The sequence below is a fragment of the Mirounga angustirostris genome, unplaced genomic scaffold (assembly GCF_029215605.1).
Source record: "Mirounga angustirostris isolate CCGP_5_RB_7025 unplaced genomic scaffold, mMirAng1.0.hap1 SCAF_3, whole genome shotgun sequence".
NCBI classification, from domain to species: domain Eukaryota; kingdom Metazoa; phylum Chordata; class Mammalia; order Carnivora; family Phocidae; genus Mirounga; species Mirounga angustirostris.
The window spans coordinates 96168130-96187478 of NW_026991711.1; the positions used below are offsets into that span (position 1 = coordinate 96168130).

At 43.9% G+C, this 19349-nt stretch overlaps 1 protein-coding gene across 5 annotated transcripts in view; it reads left to right on the forward strand.

Annotated features, from left to right (window-relative positions):
- The first annotated feature begins 1004 nt into the window (after positions 1-1004).
- Positions 1005-19349, forward strand: part of CCDC93 (coiled-coil domain containing 93) — an 89706-nt gene continuing 71361 nt past the window's right edge. For 3 of the 5 annotated variants that reach the window (XM_064586430.1, XM_064586432.1, XM_064586431.1), the window contains exons 1-4: positions 1005-1213; positions 5573-5682; positions 7126-7220; positions 16151-16262. In XM_064586430.1, the coding sequence (XP_064442500.1) occupies positions 1012-1213; positions 5573-5682; positions 7126-7220; positions 16151-16262 (519 nt within the window). In that variant the 5' untranslated portion in view covers positions 1005-1011. Of the gene's footprint in view, positions 1214-5568; positions 5683-7125; positions 7221-16150; positions 16263-19349 lie in introns of all 5 variants that reach the window. The other 2 variants (XM_045868987.2, XM_045868988.2) reach the window with 1 other exon arrangement.

Sequence of the window (19349 nt, forward strand, 5' to 3'; positions counted from 1 at the left end):
TCAGGACAAACTCCAGGAAAAGTACCAAAAAGCCCAAAGAATTCCTTCAAGGACAAACATTTACTGAGTATCTACTTATTATGCTAGGTATGCAGAGAGGAAACACACACACACACACACACACACACACACACACACCTCTTGATCTCTAGGAGCTCAGAGCTTCACATTCCCCACTCCCCCATCCCCCCCCAAACACACAGAGGGAACGATTTCTTATACAGCAAATTTTCATGTCACCTCTTTCTTCATCGCTAAAACGAAATAAATAAATTTTAAAAAGCTGGAGAAGCCCCTGTGAAGCAAGTGAGGGTTTGGAGGGGGTCTTGTGGCCCGGGAGACAACCCTTTTAAAATATAACTGCCATCCATCTTCTGGGACAGACAAGGGGTGCATCTTGTAAGCGACGTAGCAGCTAAAATGACGTCAAAACCGAGTTGCACTCTCAGAGATGACCTTTTCCTAAGAAACAGAGCTAGCGATGTTGGGGGAAGGGGGATATTATCCCAAACCAGGTTTCCTGGGAAACAAGACGCACTGGCTGGAACACTGTGGAAGCAGCGGGCGTGCAGCCTTTCTCGGGGGCTCCGTTCCCAGGTCCGGATATACAGCGAGAAGCTTGCCCAAGTGCGCGTGAAGCAGAGAACACCCCGATTCAGCTAGAACCGGGCCGGGGTCTGGAATTCCCAAACGCATTCATGCTGGAATTCCAACACCAGAGCGAGGGGGCTTCCGAAGTCCGGCTCACGGAGCTGACAGCACCCCCACTTGGGGCATCCGATGCCTGTGAAACGCCGAAAGGGAGCCAAAATGCAAAATTTCCCCGAGATGAAGGAATCGCCCCTTTTGTAAAGCACCTCGGAGAACACTGCGGAGCTCTGGAGAAAGGCTCCCGCGAACACCGGCCGGAGAGCCCAGCGGGACAGCAGCTCCCACTTCCCCAGCCGACCAGCCTTGCCCCGGGCTGCTCTCACGCAGGCGCAGTTGCGCCGCGCTCGCGTCCCAGCGCGCATGCTCCGCCGGGCCGCCGAGCTCCCGGCCGGCGGCGGCGGCAGCGGCTGCGGAGGAAGTTTCCGCTTTGCCTCCACCCCGGTAGCAGCTTCGCGGCCGGGGACAGCTTCCTCCGGACGCTCCGCGAGCTTTGCCGCCGCCTCACGTCTGTCACAGGACCATGGGGTTGCCCAAGGGGCCGGAGGGCCAGGGTCTCCCGGAGGTAAGGACCTCCCTCTCCCTGACACGTCCGGGTTCTTGGGAGAGGGCCGAGCCCGCGGGGCGGCGGGCAGAGCGGGGCCCGGGCAACGTTTGGGGCGCCCCGCCCCCTTCTCAGGTGTGTCCCCCGCGGGGCGAGCTGGCCCTGTGCGCCGGGGACCGAGCAGGTCCCCCTGCCTGGGCGGGGGCGGGGACAAACTTCAGCCGCTCTCGGGTCCCCCGGGACGGAGGTGGTCTTTGAGCCCAATACCTAGCCCCACGCAGCCCCAGACGCCGCGGGGCCCGGGGTCCCACTTCTCCCAGGCAGTGTCCCCCGACTCCTAGCGCCGCAGGGCTCCCTCGAAGCCCGGGGCTGCTGCGCCCTGGGAGTCACGAGACGCGTGCTAGGACGGTCCGGGCTCGGGTTGTGCAAAGGGCGTTGACCTTGTGGCGCCTGCTGCCGCCTCGAGCGGCGGCGGGGTCCCGACGGCCCGCCCCACTCGCCTCGGTGCGTGCAGGGAATGCACGCCAGACCCTTGTAGCAGCAGGAAGTTTGGGAACCGTGCACGCATTGGCTTGTGTGCTGGAGGCTACGCGCTGTCCGGTGGGGCTGTGTGGCCCGGCAGAGCGCCTAGCGGAAGCATTGCTGCTTCCCCAGAACGTAGCGGGTGCCTTTCCTTACAGAGGTGTTTGTTATTAAATACTCACTGGATCCTGAGGGATAGGATAATCAGTGGTTTCCGGATTTCCACATTGGCTAGGAATAAAGGGAACGTGCATTTCCTTTTGGCTGCAAGTGTCGTATAGCTAGGTGGTTTGCAGGTGTCTTCTCTTCCAGTCGATTTACTCCAAAGCTAAGTCTAGAGTACTAGATTCTGGAAAGAAATGGAACCCACACTGCACCTCTACCCCCCTCCTAAAGTTCTGAAGCAGGCATTTGATAGGAGGACTGATACCTTGACATGCTGAGTGGTTCCTTCCCTTTCAACTGCCTGTCATCCCATCCACCCCACCCCCTGCCAATCCTCAATTCTTTCATCCCACAAGTATCCAGTAATTGAGGGATCACTGTTCTGTGCATAAAGGCTGGGGATATAGTGATGGAAGGACAGACTTATCTGTCAGTGTATGCTCCCAGAATGTAAGTCCATTTTGTTGTAACCTTAGGAAACCCTAAGAAATGTCATGTTGTCAGAACCCTTGTATTAGGTAAAACCTTACATGCAAATTACATCGATGGAATGGGGGATTGTGAAGACAGAACTGTATCCTGGTATTTGATATTTCTTTTTTTGGTCACTTGTTTATTTTACGCTCTCATCAAGTTTTTGCCTGGCCTTTTGCTACAGACTCCTGTCTGGCCTCTCAGGTTTCACCTTAAATCCCTCCAATTCAGTATCCCACAGTACTATAAATGGGGGGGAGGGGGAGTCTTTTTTTTTTAAAGATTTTATTTATTTATTTATTTGACAGAGAGAGACAGCAAGAGAGGGAACACAAGCAGGGGGAGTGGGAGAGGAAGAAGCAGGCTTCCTGCTGAGTAGGGAGCCCTGATGGATCCCAGGACTCTGGGATCATGACCTGAGCCGAAAGCAGAGGCTTAATGACTGAGCCACCCAGGCGCCCCAATGGGGGGTCTTTCTAAAGTAAAAAACAACATGATCCTCTGAGTCCTTCGTTTAACTCTTCTCTGACTGCCAGGAGGCTGGGTCTGATTTGTCACTTTTCTAGGAACCTAAGGCAGTTCTTGGCAATTAGGAGGCATACAGGATAGATATAGTTAAATTACTATCATTTAGTTCAAAGACCAGTACATATGACTATGGATAGTCTGTGTCATTAAGCTGTCACTAATCCAGTTAATTCCTTAAATTCAGTTTTTTAAACCCTTTACTGTATGTCTGTGAAGGATAGGAAGATAGCTAGAATTGGCTCTGCCTTCCAGCTTCCGTGAACTACAGTACAGAGCAAATGAAAATTTAGCGTGCCTGGCTTAAGAGCTCACAGTCTTTCATCTTTATCAGAATTTTAGTTTTTTAACAATGGATGTATTAACCAATCTGATGGCTTTTTATACCCTCAAGAGAGGGTATTCTTTCAGTCACTATGTGTTAGCCAGTGGCCCTTTCTCATTTTGTTTCAGTATTAATCTGTGAAGTGAATGTGGAGTCTTATTAACATTCTCCATTCAGTGTCTTGCACCAAGAAGTTATTTCACAGGTTATATTGCAAAAGTGTACATACTTCTCCATTCTGGGGGTGAGTGGATAAAAAAACATGGGCCATGCATCTGCCTTGGGGTTGGCCAGTGGGTGTTCATTAGGTACAAGGCAAAGCAGGAATGATCCTCCTGGGATGAAATGTCCTCTTCTTGGAAGTGTTTTCATGATAAGTGATGACTGAACAAATGAAGTTTCCTGTTTTACATCCTAGGAGTTTAAAGAAAATACTTATATCATCCCATTTTTCTCTTCTACCCCATCTTTGTGAACCATATTGCTCTTTACCTTCTCATTTCTTTGAGTCTCCCCACTTAGAGATGTTGCTTAACTATACCACATCTTTTGCAAAGGAAGAGAAGGTGTAAATAATTAATATTACTTTATTTTTCATGTCCCCTAAGAACCAGGGAATACTTTGATGGGCTGGACCAAGGTGATTTGAGAGAGGAGTAAAACAGGCTGTCACCTGTACCACCTCCTATTGCAAGAGATTGTCAATCACTTTAATAATTCTTTGTTCAACTGTTTGTTAATCTGTAAGCTCCCTCTCCTGGCATTTGTACTTCAAAATAAACTTGAATTTCCATTATCAGTGTCATGACTATGAAAACATTTTGTTAATCCATGACTGGCATAGGTCATGCACTTTATGTGATGATTGAACATGTCATTCCATATTTAATTGTCCTTTGAGCCTAATGCTACTTCAGAAGAGGTGTTAAACATGACTGAATGATATATGGGTTTTCCTGATCCAGCTAATAGCCCATTTCAAAAAAGAGGCATATATATTAACACCAGACATTTTACTCAGAAGAGGTTGCAACTTAATTGTATGAATGGCAAGAACTATAAATAAAATAGAAATGCAGAGGAGTGACCATTTCAGGCTGCATTTGTCAGGGTTGGCATCAAATAGGAGCTAGAATTTGAAGCTGGTTTCTGGGTGGCTAGAGAATATCAGAAGGGAAGGGGTGTGAACAGTGAAGAAAGGGGAATGAGCCATGCTTGAGGTTGGCCATAACCATAACTGGATTGTTTTGGAGGGAGGTAAAGGATGAAGCTGAAAAGATAGGTTGCAGCCAAAGATCTGAATGCCAAACCCAAAACTTTGGAGTTTATCTTACAGACAGTGTATGATGTGTTAATGATAAGGACTGGGGGATGAGCTAAAGAGGGAGGATGTGAAAGCTGTGATTTAGGAAGGAGTGAGGAAAACAGATTACTAGAAGAAAGATTGAGAGGCTATTGCAATAGTCCTGGCATGAAGAGTAACTAAAAGGGAAGAGGTAAATGTGACATGTATAAAGGAAGAGTTCACAGGCATTGTTGGGTGAGGGATAGTTAGAGGTGGGTACAAGAATTTGAGCCAGCTACACATTGGCCGTGTTTTATATAGAGAACTGGTTTTTTATGTTCTGCAGTAACGGAAGAAAGGAAAGGTACCGTTCATGAAAGTAGGTGGAGGCAGAAGTACTAGAATATTTCAGTTGTTTTTAAGTTGTAGATCAACACCTGGGAGTGAAGGTAAGATACAACTTAACTTTTTGAAATTAGATCCCTATTCATACATTAGATGAATTTCTTATTTTTAAGGCAATCCCATTATGTGGCAGTAATCATCCTTCAGTGTATCTAGGTTGAAAGCCCTCCTTGTATTTGCTTTAGAGATCCAAAAGAGAAGTGCAGAGAAAGATACATACTTGAACTCCCTTCTTTGTTCTTGCCCTGTTTGTCAGTAGCTTCTGGGACCAAGATGTGCATAAAGTTTAAAACAACAACAACAACAACAAAAACCTTCTTTTTGTCTGTAAGGAGTTTATAACTTAGTTGGGAACCTGTCAAGTAAACAGTGTGTTAGAGAACAGGGAGGTAATGTGCTGTAATCTTCCTATCCCTGGATTCCTTCAGCACCAGATGAATAATCTGTACTACCTGTGTATGTCTTCTCCTACTACGTCTGACGATTAACACAGCTCATTGAGGCCCGAGGACGCTGTTCTTTATGGCAGCCCTGTGTCCCCACGCTCCTGCATGAACAGTGAGACAGCCAATGTCAGCTGCTCCTTAGCTGTTAAATTGTGGCATCAGGGGATACACCCGGTGTTCCTTTGTTTAAGTTAGCTTTTACCAGCCTAACTTTTAACTTTTGTTTTAGGTAGAAACAAGAGAAGATGAAGAACAAAATGTCAAGCTGACTGAAATTCTGGAGCTTTTGGTTGCAGCTGGGTATTTCAGGGCAAGAATTAAAGGCTTATCACCTTTTGACAAGGTAAGGGGAAACCTTTCTAACCATTAGGCTGTGTTTTGTTGGGACGGAATGGTTTACCAGGGCAGAGAAAAGAGGGAGGGATTGTGTTTTTACTTTCTCCAGTGTCCATGTTTCTCTGTGATTCAGGTTTGTTACTAGAAATGTTCCAATTTCCTATTACAAGAAAATAAAAATGTATCAGTAGATATGCCTTGAATTCCTTTTCTGTGTACAGAGCTTTGGGAAGTACAAAAAAGCATTAGAAGTAGTTCTTCCTTTTAAGGAACTTACAGTTTGAGTGGAGAGATAAAAGTTATGTAAGATAAAATCTGAGTTAATAAGGAGCTGTCCCAAGTCAGTGTGCTCACAATTGCCACATATTCTAATGATGGTAAATTTTGAATTTGGAGGAAAGAGAAGTCACTATGGGATAAAGTCTGTTAATTCAGCAGAACCTTCGAGAATCATGCACAAGGCAGAGTAATAAGTGTTGAGGGCACAGAGATCAGACCAAGGCCCTGTACTCAAAGAGCCCAGCTTCTATAGAATAGGGAAGGAAGACAAGTAAAGCAACATACATAGAATCAGTGTCACGATGCAGTAAGTGCAGCAGAAATGAAGCTTCCAGATCAGACAGAGCAGGCCAGGAAATCTTCCCGGTGGAAGAAAGTGTTGAGTGCTCCAGTGGGCCATGGCCTGGCTTTGCATAACAATCACTGTGGACTATTTTATAATACAGATGTTGAGGGCTCACCGTTTGATAGTTTGGTTAGATCTAGACTGGGGCCTGGAATCTGTATTTTATAGGCATCTCACATGTGTCTAAACACAGCCAGAGATCAGAGTCCCCATCAAGCTATATCTGAAAAGGATTTTGTTTCAGGGTGGTTTTTTAACCTCGATCTCATTTGTATCTCTGAGAAGTCCTCTGAGAAAAGTAGAGCAGGGATTCTCCTCTCCTTTAGATACATGAAAAAAACAAGATGTGTGGAAATTCAGTAATGAGCCACAAATGTCAGCCTTGCTGCTAACCTGTCTGATCTGCAAAACACATAATTCCTCTGGAATCTGGCACTTACCCGAAACTGGATTAAGACTTCTCCTGGCTGAGAATTAATGTCCATCCCCCTCAGTATAAAGAGGATCTGTGAATGATATGTCCGTTTCATAATATAAGTCAGCTACTCGGTCACACTAGCCACATTTCAAGCGTTCAGTAGCTGTATGTGTATTGGACAGTGTGGACACAGAACATTTCCATCGCTGCAGAAGTTTTATTCAGTGGTGCTATTTTAGATGAATTGTAGTTGATGGAGTCAGAAGGACACATGTACTCTCTCTCTAAAGATACATACTTTGTATGGTCATTGATTCTATAAAAACTTATATTTTTTTCTCCCTTCCACTTCTTCCCCTCTCCCCAAACTAGAATGAGAAAACAGATATTTTCTTTGTGTCTTGCAGGTAGTAGGAGGAATGACTTGGTGCATTACCACTTGCAGCTTTGACATAGACGTTGATTTGCTTTTTCAGGAAAACTCCACAATAGGACAAAAAATGTAAGTTATCAGAGTTTGCCACGGAAGAGCCTAAAGGGGAGAAGGGAGCTGACTTCTGAGAGTCTACTATGTGTCAGAAGTTGTGCTAGATGCTTCACATACTTCATTTTAATTTTCATTGCAACAGGTATTATTACAGTTTTATAGATTATGAAATGGAGGTTGATAGAAGCCACGGTCACACAGCTAGCCTATAAGTCCTTTAATGCTCAGACTGTTTCTAACACTTTCTCTGTCTCTCTTTTTTTCTAGTTTCTTTGAAAGATTATCGTCACATAACATTGTATTAATTTAAGGTGTACAGCATAATGATTTGGTATATGTATTGCAAAATGATCACCACAGTAAGTTTAGTTAGCATCCATCACCTCATATAGTTATAAATGTTTTTTCTTGTGATGTGAACTTTTTCTTATCACAACTTTATATGAACTTTCTTATCACGACTTTTTCTTGTGATATGAACATCTACTCTCTTGGCAACTTTCAAATATACAGTACAGTATTGTTAACTCGAGGCTCCTTGCTGTACATCACATCCCCAGGACGTATCTATCTTATAACTGCAAGTACCTTTTGTACTTTTTGTCTCCCTTCACCCGTTTCCCTCACCCCCCACCCTTCACCTCTGGCAACCACCAGTCTGTTCTCTATTTCTATGAATTCAGTCATTTTGGACTCCATATACACATGAAATCATACAGTATTTGTTTTTCTCTGACTTCTTTCACTTCGCATAATGCCCTCAAGGTCCATCCATGTTGCTGCATATGGCAGGATTTCCTTTTTTCTTCTATGGCTGAATAATATTCCGGGGTGTGTGTGTGTGTGTGTGTTTACACACACACCACATCTTCTTTATCCATTCATCCATGGATGGACACTTAGGTTGTTTCCATGGTTGGCTATTGTAAATAATGCTGCAATGAATGTGGGGTGCAGATATCTCTTCAAGATACTGATTTCATTTTCTTCTGTTAAATACTCAGAAGTGAAATTGCTGGGTCATATGGTAGTTCTATGATTTTTAAAATTTTTAATTTTTTAATTTTTTGAGTAACATCCATACTGCTTTCCATAGCAGCTGCAGCAATTTACAGTCTCACCAGCAGTGGACAAAGGTTCCCTTTTCTTTGTAGCCTTGCCAGTGTTAGTTATCTTCTTAGTTAGTCTTTTTTGAGTTTAGCCATTCTAACAGTGTGAGGTAATATCTCATTGTGGTTTTGATTTGCATTTTCCCAATGATGAGTGATGTTCAGCAGCTCTAATACTTTTTCTAATACTCTCTAAGAATTTCCAGTGACTGCTTTGTTTATCTCTTTCCAAAGGCAGCTGGAAGGAACGTATTTGATGGAAGTTGAATAGAGTGAGGAGAGAATCTTTCCTTCCCCATTGCCTCTGTGTAATGCAGAGCCTCACTTTGCCTGCCATCGAGAGAAGGCAGCATGGACTCCTTGCTAGAGGTTTCACCTGAGTGTAGCCTGCGCAGTCTTCCATAGCTCACCAGGGGCTTGGGGATTTCATTAGACCACTAGGGGTCCCCAGTTCTGCCCAGCCCTGCCAGTGGGCAGCTGTGTGACCTTGGACAAGCCTCAGTTCCCTTATCTGTCAGGAGAGGGATTTGTGATTTCAGATCTGTGTGCATCTGTGACTTATTTAATCATTTTTCTGAAGCTTTATTCTCCCCCAGGAAAAAACTCTTCCAAATGGATTAAAGGTGGCTTACAAATATGCGTATGAAGCAGTGATAGAGAAAAGTCAAAGCAAAGCAAAAGGAAAACAAATCAAGTTGGGGATAAGGCTACAGCATTTGTCATGGGCCACAACATGCCTGGTTTTCCTAAGGGTGGGCCACAGATTTGGTTCTAAGCTTTCTGGCAGCCAACAACAAGAGAAAAACATGATAAATTACCCAAGTCACAGTTTCCATACAGAAGAAAAGTCGGTGATTCCATGCAGAATCACCAAAATTCTTATAATAATAAGACCAAAGGACATCTCTGGGCTGCTCATTAAAGGACATATTGTTCTCTGTGACACTGTGTTCATCAGTGCCCAGCCATGAATAGCAGAGCTCTACATCTGTAGCATCTGTCATTCTGGGACCGGGGCATCGCAGCCAGTGACCTGTTGTGAAAAGTCCTTTACTGGGAGTCTGCGGGATAGAATCTAGGCATGTGGCTCTGCTCTCTGCTGGCTGGGCTAATCCAGACATAGATTTTTATTCTTGTGTGTTTGTTATTTTGTTTTTATTGTGTAGGTGCTACATCCATGAAGTAAAAAAAAAAAAATTGAAATACTGCCGAAGGGTACAAAATACACAGCTACTGTCTCTCCCAGTACCCTGGTTTTATTCCCTGGAAAGAATCATCTTTGCCTGTTTAGGTTTTAGATTTTTCAGAGAGCTCACTTCCACATCTCTAACTTTGTATGTTTCATTCAGATCTGATAAGAGGAGGAATTTAGCTCACCTGTACTACTCCCTACATCCCCTTTGTCTCCCATCTTCCAGTCTTGTAATTATTATCTGTTTTTCTAGGATCACTTGAATAGCTTTAACCTATATAAGCTTCTGTTTCTTGACTCATTTTCATAAGATGGTTTTTCCTGGTTCCTAGCTATGTATATAAATGTTTTGCTATCTGTTTTTCCTTCTTACTTTCAGCCTCCATTTACCATCATATCATTACTCTTACAATGTTCAGGGCATAATATTTATAGTTTGTTTTCTATAATAGCAATTAAATTGTCCATGCTTTATCTACAGGTAGATTCTAAAAGTAAATCTATAAACAGTGTTTACAATAAGAACTAAGAATTGTGATGGTGCCAGAGAAAAAGAAATGTAATCTTCTGGACCATAATGGTGCTGTTTGATGGAGAATATTCAAAATATTGCAGTCAAAAGGAATCCTTATTTATTCATTGACTCACCAAACATTTATTGAGTCCCTGCTTTGGGTCAGGCATTGTTCTGGGTACTTTGGATATGTTAATGAAAAATGTCCTGCCCTCACAGAGCTTAGAGTCTTTGCAGGGGGGAGATAGACCATAAACAACTAATTTAATAAATAATTATATATAGAAGTAATATATGTGCTATGGAAAAAAAAATTACAGCTGGAAAGGTATATGAAAAGGGACATGGTTTGGAGGCAGTTGTTAACTTTAAGTCAGCATGGCCTCATTGAGAAGGTGATATGGGAGCTCAGACTTGAGAAAAGAGGGTTCCAAGCAAGGGAGACTCTGAGTGTGAAGGCTCCAAGCAGAAGCTTGCCTAGAGTATAGTGAGGTGGGGGGAGGGGGAGAAGGGCAATGGAAAAGGTGCAGACAGGTTGTGGGGGCCAGATCAGGTAGAGCTTTGTAGGTCAGAGTAAAGACTTTGAGTTTAGTCCAAGTGAGATGGGAAATTCTTGAAGGGTTTTGAGCAGAGGAAGAACATAATCTGTTCATAATCGGTTTTAGAAGGAACCATCTGATTACTGACTAAGGGGGTGAAGTTGGTAGCAGGGAGATTTTTTAGCATACTGTAGCCAGGCTCACGGGAGAAGATGGTGGCCAGGACAGTGGGCTGGCAGTGGAGGGATTCTGGATCTGCTTTGAAGGTAGAAACAACAGGATGTCATGACAGATTGGATTTGGGTGTGAATAACAGGGGAGTCAAGATGGTTCTGAGGTGTTTGGCCTGAGCAAGTGGAGGTGGTCTCTACGAAAAGTCACTGAAAATCAGGCACACTGTAATTTGTCCCATAATTATACAGCTTATTTTCCTTGAGTTTCTGATTGCCTTTTTTTTTCTTTTTGACAAAGAAGCACATAGCCTTACCTGTAGCTAAGATCAGCCAGATTCTTAGTCTGTTTTTTAACATAAATTCACCATCTTCTCGAGGACACTCTTGATTGAAGCCTCTTTCTGTTTCAGCTTAAGTGATTGCTTTTGATACCTGCGGCACCCCTGATTTGCTGGGATTTCTTTCAGTTGCATTCTTTCTGCACCAATCTTAGCATTTCCTAGATCCTATCTATCCCTTCTTCCTAAATTCCCTTGGTGTTTTACAGTGGTTCTTAGCCCCTTTTTCACCTTGGTGTCCTTGGGGGTTATGATACTTTCCCATCAGTGACAGTACTCTTAATAGATACTGGAGTACAGTGTTTTTATACAAATTCTTAATCTGAAATCTGAAAAACAATGAAAACAGGCTTTTTCTTTCTAAGTGTGGATACAAAACTCATTTGGGAACAAAACATGACCTGAACTTTTTAAAGGCTATTTATAGTTTATACTGATCCCACTTAGGTGAACATTCATAAGTTTTGCTGCAGAAATAATAATTTCTTCAAGTATAGATTTCACTTGGGCTCTACATAATATACAGTATATATGATTTACTCTAGATTTCACTTGGGCTCTACATAATACACAGTGTATATGATTTACTCTAGATTTCACTTGGGCTCTACATAATACACAGTGTATATGATTTACTCTAGATTTCACTTGGGCTCTACATAATACACAGTGTATATGATTTACTCTAGATTTCACTTGGGCTCTACATAATACACAGTGTATATGATTTACTCTAGATTTCACTTGGGCTCTACATAATACACAGTGTATATGATTTACTCTAGATTTCACTTGGGCTCTACATAATACACAGTATATATGATTTACTCTAGATTTCACTTGGGCTCTACATAATATACAGTATATGCCTCTTAGGTACAGGAATGTGCAAACATCTAAAAAGTTCTGAATTCTGAAACACATGTGGCCCCAAAGGGTTTGGATAAGGGGTTGAGGATATACAGTATTATGTTCTCTGGTAAGTACTTGATATGCTTTTAAGTGCAGAGCCATGAACTGTAATTGTGGGCAAAGCTGGAGACTGCGGTTTGCAGGACTGAAGATCCACCAAGACTCCTAGCAATGTACTGAATTATTCAAAAATCTTTTCTGTTTGGTTTTGTAGTATGTTCTGGTTAGGTGCAATTTAGACTAATACTGCCTTACGTTTGCAGTGCCTCAGTATGTCCCAGCTGATATGATGGGGGGTGGGGCAGGTAGCACTGTCTGAGGAGTGCACTTGCCTCTTGAGGGCATCATTATCTTTCAGGCTGTTTTTTTTTTGTTTTGTTTTTGTTTTTTTAAAGATTGTGTTTATTTATTTGAGAGAGAATGAGATAGAGAAAGAGAGCATGAGAGGGGGGAGGGTGAGAGGGAGAAGCAGACTCCCCGCCGAGCAGGGAGCCCGATGCGGGACTCGATCCTGGGACTCCAGGATCATGACCTGAGCCGAAGGCAGTCGCTTAACCAACTGAGCCACCCAGGCGCCCTCAGGCTGTTTTCTTGTGTGCCCAATTGAGGCCTTTCTGTTCTTGTTGATCCTTTTTTCTTGAGGGTTTCAAGAGCTTCTGCCTTCTGTCTATATCCTCCTTCTACCCTCCCAGCCTGTCCTAAAGCCCCATGACTGCAGAGTCCTATGCCCAGAGGTCATGAGATTTTAGGCTTCTAATTGAGTTCAGTAACACACAAGTAGGAGGCACCTGTGTGCAGAGCACTTATGCATGCATTTTACTATTTCATCTTCACAGTAAATTTGAATAGGTAGGACAGGCATTATTCCTTGTTTTATGATGGGAGTATTGGACCAGTGGGATCAGGTGACTTGCCAAAAGTCCCAGAGCCAGTGATGGAGCTGTAATTTAGTGCCTGGTTTAATTCACTCTCTTTCAAACTGTTTGCAGTGGAGGAGGAAACAGTGTACTGAACACTCTTTTTTTTTTTTTTTTTTTTTAAAGATTTTATTTATTTATTTATTTGAGAGAGAGAGAGAGAAACAGCATGAGAGGGGATAGGGTCAGAGGGAGAAGCAGGCTCCCTGCCGAGCCGGGAGCCCGATGCGGGACTCGATCCCAGGACTCCAGGATCATGACCTGAGCCGAAGGCAGTCGCTTAACCAACTGAGCCACCCAGGCGCCCTGTGTACTGAACACTCTTAAAAGCTGAAGGAATCCAACCAATCACCTGTAGTAACAAGTGGGCATTGTTCAAATCTTAGGCTAGGAAACCTGACTGGGGACCTCTGCATTTGTCACTTACCCAGATTTTCAGAAAGTCAGAGAGTCTACCCTGAGCTCCAGGGAGAAATGGGCTGGTGGGCTTCTACAAGAAGTCCTCCTGACTTTTTCCACCTATCCCTGCCTATGTCTCCCCCACATCCCTCCCTCGGTCCAGCAATGTTTGTGCCTCCAGCTGCTTCCATATGCTGCCGAGTAAGACCTCAGTCTTGGCAGTGATTTCTGGGAGGCAGGTTTAAGAGGCTTATAAACCCGGAGGTGACCCAGGGCATCCTTCCCTCAGGGCCCTTATGACCTGGGAAGGTAGTCAGTCTCTGATCAGTGGCCAGAAACAACTTGGTCTGAAGGTAGAGAGGGTTGGGCTAGATAGTGTTGGGGGTCCGAGACTCTTATTTTTAAGCTACTTCAGTTGCCCATGCAACCAGTAACCCTATGCAGACTCAGATCTGTAGCCACTAGGGGGAGCTTTCCTCCCACTGAACCCAAATATAACTGAGCAGAAAGGCCCCATGTCTATCAATAGTTAATACCTGCCCTGACCAAGGATGCTAAGTCAGGGTCATCTTCATTTGCTAAGCTTAGAGTTTAGGGAACAAGGCCAACTAAGCACCAGTCTCTTCCCCTCACGAGTTTCAGAGAAATTAAACAAGGCATGAGAGTCTGATGGAGATTAAAATAAAAAATAAAGTGTGTTATAGAGAGGGCCTTAAATATCCTGCCATTTGGGTTCATTAATACTTGCCCACCAAACTATCCCATTTGAGCCCCAGCAACAGTTGGAAGGCCATAGGCTTCCCCACTGGGCCAGCCACACATCTCATGACAAAAAAGATGCATGTGTCCTAAAGACAGGCTGCTCAGAAAGGAGAGACTACAGTAGTGGCTGAGCGTCATTGGACAGTTTCCTTCCATGTCTCAGACCTTTTGGATAATTCACATATGCACTCCCTCTGTTGGGGGTGAAAATGTTCTCCCATAGGCTTCCCTCCTGGGAATGTATGCAGTGGGGTGTCCGTTTTCCCCTGTCCATATTTTTTTCTCTTAACATACTGGACTTGACGTTGATATTATGATCCGCGGAGCTGTAGGTGTGACTACTTCTCTTAGCAGTTTTAACCTTGGTGCCACCATGTAAAGCTACTTTCCGGGAATAAACAGTTTTCTTGTGTATTCTCTAGGGACCATTCCTTGGGGAGCCGTTTAGCTTTTCTCCCTAAATTTTACTTAGTTCCCACCAAGACCAAGGGGATGGAACCTACTAAGGGCAGCATAGGTAGGACAATAATTGCTGTCATCCAGGCCTTTATTAGATGTTGGTCTTAAGGGTGTGTGTCTCTTGGGAAGGATTATGGAGCTGCAGAAAGATAAAAGTTTCTTTGAGCAAGGAACACTTTGGGTAGACCCAGACTTGCTGAATTTGAAGTTTCTTTTTTTTTTTTTTTTTTAAGATTTTATTTATTTATTTGAGAGAGAGAGAATGAGAGAGAGCACATGAGAGGGGGGAGGGTCAGAGGGAGAAGCAGACTCCCTGCTGAGCAGGGAGCCCGATGCGGGACTCGATCCTGGGACTCCAGGATCATGACCTGAGCCGAAGGCAGTCGCTTAACCAACTGAGCCACCCAGGCGCCCGAATTTGAAGTTTCTTGTAAGACCTGGGGAAATAGTCCTCACTTGCAGAGAAAGCCACTGTAGCTGCTGGAACCGGCTAAGATTTTTTTTTTTTAAGGGTTTTAGGTGGGACTATAACCTAAACTATCCATGTAAGCTGAGGCAGAGGCTCCCATTTCTCCATATGGCCCCATAAGGACATGCCTTGTGACTGTTTCTCAAGGCAGACCCACTAAATAACCTCTGCTCTCTCCTCTTGAGTCTGATCCAATTAAGATGTAAGAAACAGGAACCCGACATCTGGAGATTAAACATCAGCTGAGTAGAGAAGGAAACTGAAGTCTGCCGTGGGGTGGACTTGCACACAGATCTCTCTATCACTCCACCCATATAAGTGCCCCACCCAGGTCCAGGCGGGAGCAGGGGGAGGATGCTGGCCTCCTGACTGAGCTAGAAGGATGCTCTGGGGTCTCAAGGAGCCCCGTCCTCCCCCCCGCCAACTCCCCGATGTTTCCTAGGACTGAAGCAAGGTGTTGGAGAGACATCAGAGTGCCCCTCATGAGAAGCAAAAAAGTTCTGCTCTCTGGAAAAAAAGAACAAGGACGTGGTTTCCCCAAATCTAGGATTAATTTTAAAGTATTAAAAAAATGAAAGGCTATTTTTTATTTTAAAAATACTTTTATACGACAGTGAAGAACTCCATTTTCTTTCTTTCTTTTTTTTTTTTTTTTAAGGCCCCATGTTTTGTCGTAATATTCTGGGCACCCGGCATGGGACCTGGTAATTATTTGTTGCCTGAATGATATTTAGAACAATTTTTTTAATGTGTAACCTAGTGGTTCCCAGATCTTTGGAAAAAGTAGGTCAGTAAAACAAAATGTAAAAGAACATAGGGCACCGAAAACTTTCTATTTTACCATGTAAAGATGTTCAGTAATAATTACTACCTCAAACATCACCACAATTTCATAAAGAAACAGTGTGGTTTAACATAAAAAAGATAGGGAGAAAAAAATTCTGGAATAAAGCATGAAAGCAGTATTGTGGCCTCAGTCGCACGCATACATACCATCTAAATTGTGCTTATTTTTCTCATTTTGTAGGCAGCCAGGGGAAGCTTGGTTATGGTCTGGCACTGAGAAGCCCCAGAGTCTTCTGGAATGCTACCCAGACGTGAGAGATGTCTTAAGGGCCACTTAGTGTGTTCTCACTCTTTGCTTGTTGTTTTTTCCAAACAGAGCACTATCAGAAAAAATTGTCTCAGTCCTGCCAAGGATGAAGTGTCCACACCAGCTGGAGCCCCACCAGATCCAGGGCATGGATTTTATTCACATATTTCCTGTTGTCCAGGTGAGAGCCTCTTTGTGGTTTCTTGTCCTCTGCACGTCAGGATTCCTGCAGCGGGTCTGGCTAGCAGGCCATCTGGCCTAGATCCTGGGTCTAATGGGTGTGGTGTGGAATTAGGGGAGCAGGACAGGATGATGCTTCCTGATGTCATTCTCAGAAGGTAGACAGTATTCCATCCCTTGTACCCTGGTTTCACCGCCACCTGTTGTGATCTTTGAATGTTCCCATTAATTGGTTTTCATTGCCCTTTTGGTAAAGATAGAACTCCGTAGCCCCCCATGCTCTGGTCCTGTCCCAGCCTAACTTTATTCCTCGCTCTTCTTTGTTCTTTCTGTTCTAGCCCCTCTGACTTTCTTTCCGATTTTCTCATACACATTGTGCTTCCTCCTGTCACAAGGCCTTTCCCTCAGGCTGGAAAGCTCTTCTCTTTCTCTCATTTCCTACTTAATCCATATTCATCTTTCAGATTTCAGTTCTACCAAATCTCCTCAAGAAGGCTTCTGTTGACCAGCCCCCCAATCTAGAACAGGCTCCTTTGCTTTATCCATTCATACTGACCATATTCCTTTCCTTTGTAGGAATCTTCCTTGCTATAGTTTGTCACCCTGTATATCTGGTCATTTCTGCCCCTCCTGGCAGACCATGGGCTTCTTGGGGGCAGGCACCATAGCTGCCTTGCTCCCCAGTACCTCGTGGAAAGTCTGGTACCATGTCGGCAGTTAGTCTTTATTTGACAACTAGATGTCTGATGGGAGGTTATTTCCACTCTGGCTGTTTCCCAAGGCTTTGTGATTAAGTGGCTCATGCTGTACAGCGCTCTACATCCTTGCTGTCTGGTGTCTCAGCCTCCTCTGGGCACTTTGAAAAGAAGAGGAGCAAAGGGCCTGCTGTGTGAACAGCGCTTTGCAAATGATCCTAATAGAGTTCTTTGAAGCATCTATTATAATCCCAGTCCTTATGTCTGAGGCAAGTGAGATGCAGAGAGTAACTGCTTTGCTCAAGGGCAGAGAACTGGTGTGCAAGACAAGCAAGATTGCAGCCTAAACTCCTTGTCACTAAACCTTGTACTGTTCCCACTCTGCTGTTCATGCAGCCCCTGCTTGAAGAGTCTTCCGGTCCTGCGTTAAGATTATATAGCGCAATCATGGAACACTATATCTAAAACTAATAATGTAATGTATGGGGATTAACATAACAATAGAAAAATTTTAAAAAAAATTATATAGCGCAGGGGTTGAGAGTATGGACTCTGGAGACTTCCTGGGTTCAGATCTTGGCTCTGCCACTTAGCTGCATGACCTTGGGCAAATGACTTAACTTTTCGTCTGTTAAGTAGAAACAATAATAGTACCTACCTGGCAGGATGAGAATTACGTACGTTAATATGTAGAAAGCACTTAGCTGAAGGACCAGCACATTTTAGTGAGTGCTTTATAAGTGTTATATAGTCATTTCTGGTTTTGTTACTGTTATTGGGGATTTCCCCCTGCATTAGACTTTCAATCAAATCCTATGAAATTTGTAAATTGGAAGCTAAGACTTTAACTCAGAATTTGATTCATTAGGTTCATTGGACTTTCTCTCTCTGATGCAGCAGGGATGGTACCTGCTCCTTTTTGTGAAAACAGTAATAGGGACCCTGTGTTGATTATAACTGAAACTTCCACCACCACCATGCTGTGAAGTTGCTGGCTTTTCCCCCAAAGCCTGAATCTCTAGTGATTAGACCTTACTCAGCCCTAGGCTAGAACTTTGAGAGCAAAAAATCTGGTCCAGGTAGGAGAAGGTGATGAAAGGGAAGTGATCATCTGTCGCTAGTTTGGGTATTTCGAACGTCTGAATGTTCCGTGTTGTACATGGAATGCTGGGGGGGGGCCTCCTGTCTGGATGTGAGAACCGAGGTTAGTAGTTACCAGATTTCTTAATTACATGGATGTGTAAAATTTTAAAGCAAATATGGAGGCTGACCCATGGTTGCCACGTGTATTTTGCCAGGCAAGAATATCTTTATAAAGTAACAACTATCAAAACAAACAGAATCTTAAATACAGAGAACAAATTGCTGGTTGCCAGAGGAGAGGTGGATGGGGGATGGGCAAAATAGGTGAAGGGAATAGTAAAGAGATACAAACTTAGAGTTTTCAAATAAATAACTCACAGACATGAGAAGTACAGCAAAGGGAATGTAGTCAATACTATTGTAGTAACATTGTGTGGTGACAGATGGTGACTGCATTTATGGTGATGAGCACTGAGTAATGTATAGAACTGTCAAATCACTATGTTGTACACCTGAAACTAATATAACATTGTATATCAATTATACTTCAATAAAGAAGTTGTTTTAAGTAACAACTATCTTTCTCTGGCATCTCCTAAAAGAAAGGCCTTTTAACCCCCAATCTCAGAATAAAGGACAGTCCTTTCAATGGAATACTATGAAAGTCTTATGAAAAACTAACCACATGCTTGTAGTTTTTGCCTGTTTTGCTGGAGACCAGTGAAAGAGCAGTCGTCGAGCTAGCTGCCTTATGTGCCTCTGGAGGCTCACCACCTGTGTTCACACTGGTTAGCACAGCTCTAAGAACACTCTGGATGCCAGCCCAGAGAAGAATGGGTCTAACTTCCGGCCCCAGTAGTTCTAGATCACATCTTTTTCTCCCACGCCGGACAGGTGAACCCCATGAGGGTAGGTACTTTCCTCGGATGGTAGGGACCCGCAGCAGAGCTCGGCTATCCAGGAGGTTCCCTCCATAGCCCTTCACTCTAGGAACTCCAAAACAGCGACCAGTTCTCTGAATCCTAAGACTCCTTACCTTCCTCATCTCATCACACTCACCAGGATCCAGCCAAGTAACAACTCAGTGTAGATCTAATTCATGGAGGAACATCTGAAAAAGAAACAACTTTGAAAGTCCAGAAACTGGATCTCCCCATCCAAAGGAAAGTAGAGAGAAATTGAGTTGAGCAAGGAGTCAGCCTCCTTAGTTGTCCTGGGCCACGGTGCTGGGTCGGGGTGCGAGAGAGGGGCTACAAAAGCCCTGAATACTGTCTGATCTTCTGTCCTGACTTCTGGGTCATTGTTTGGAG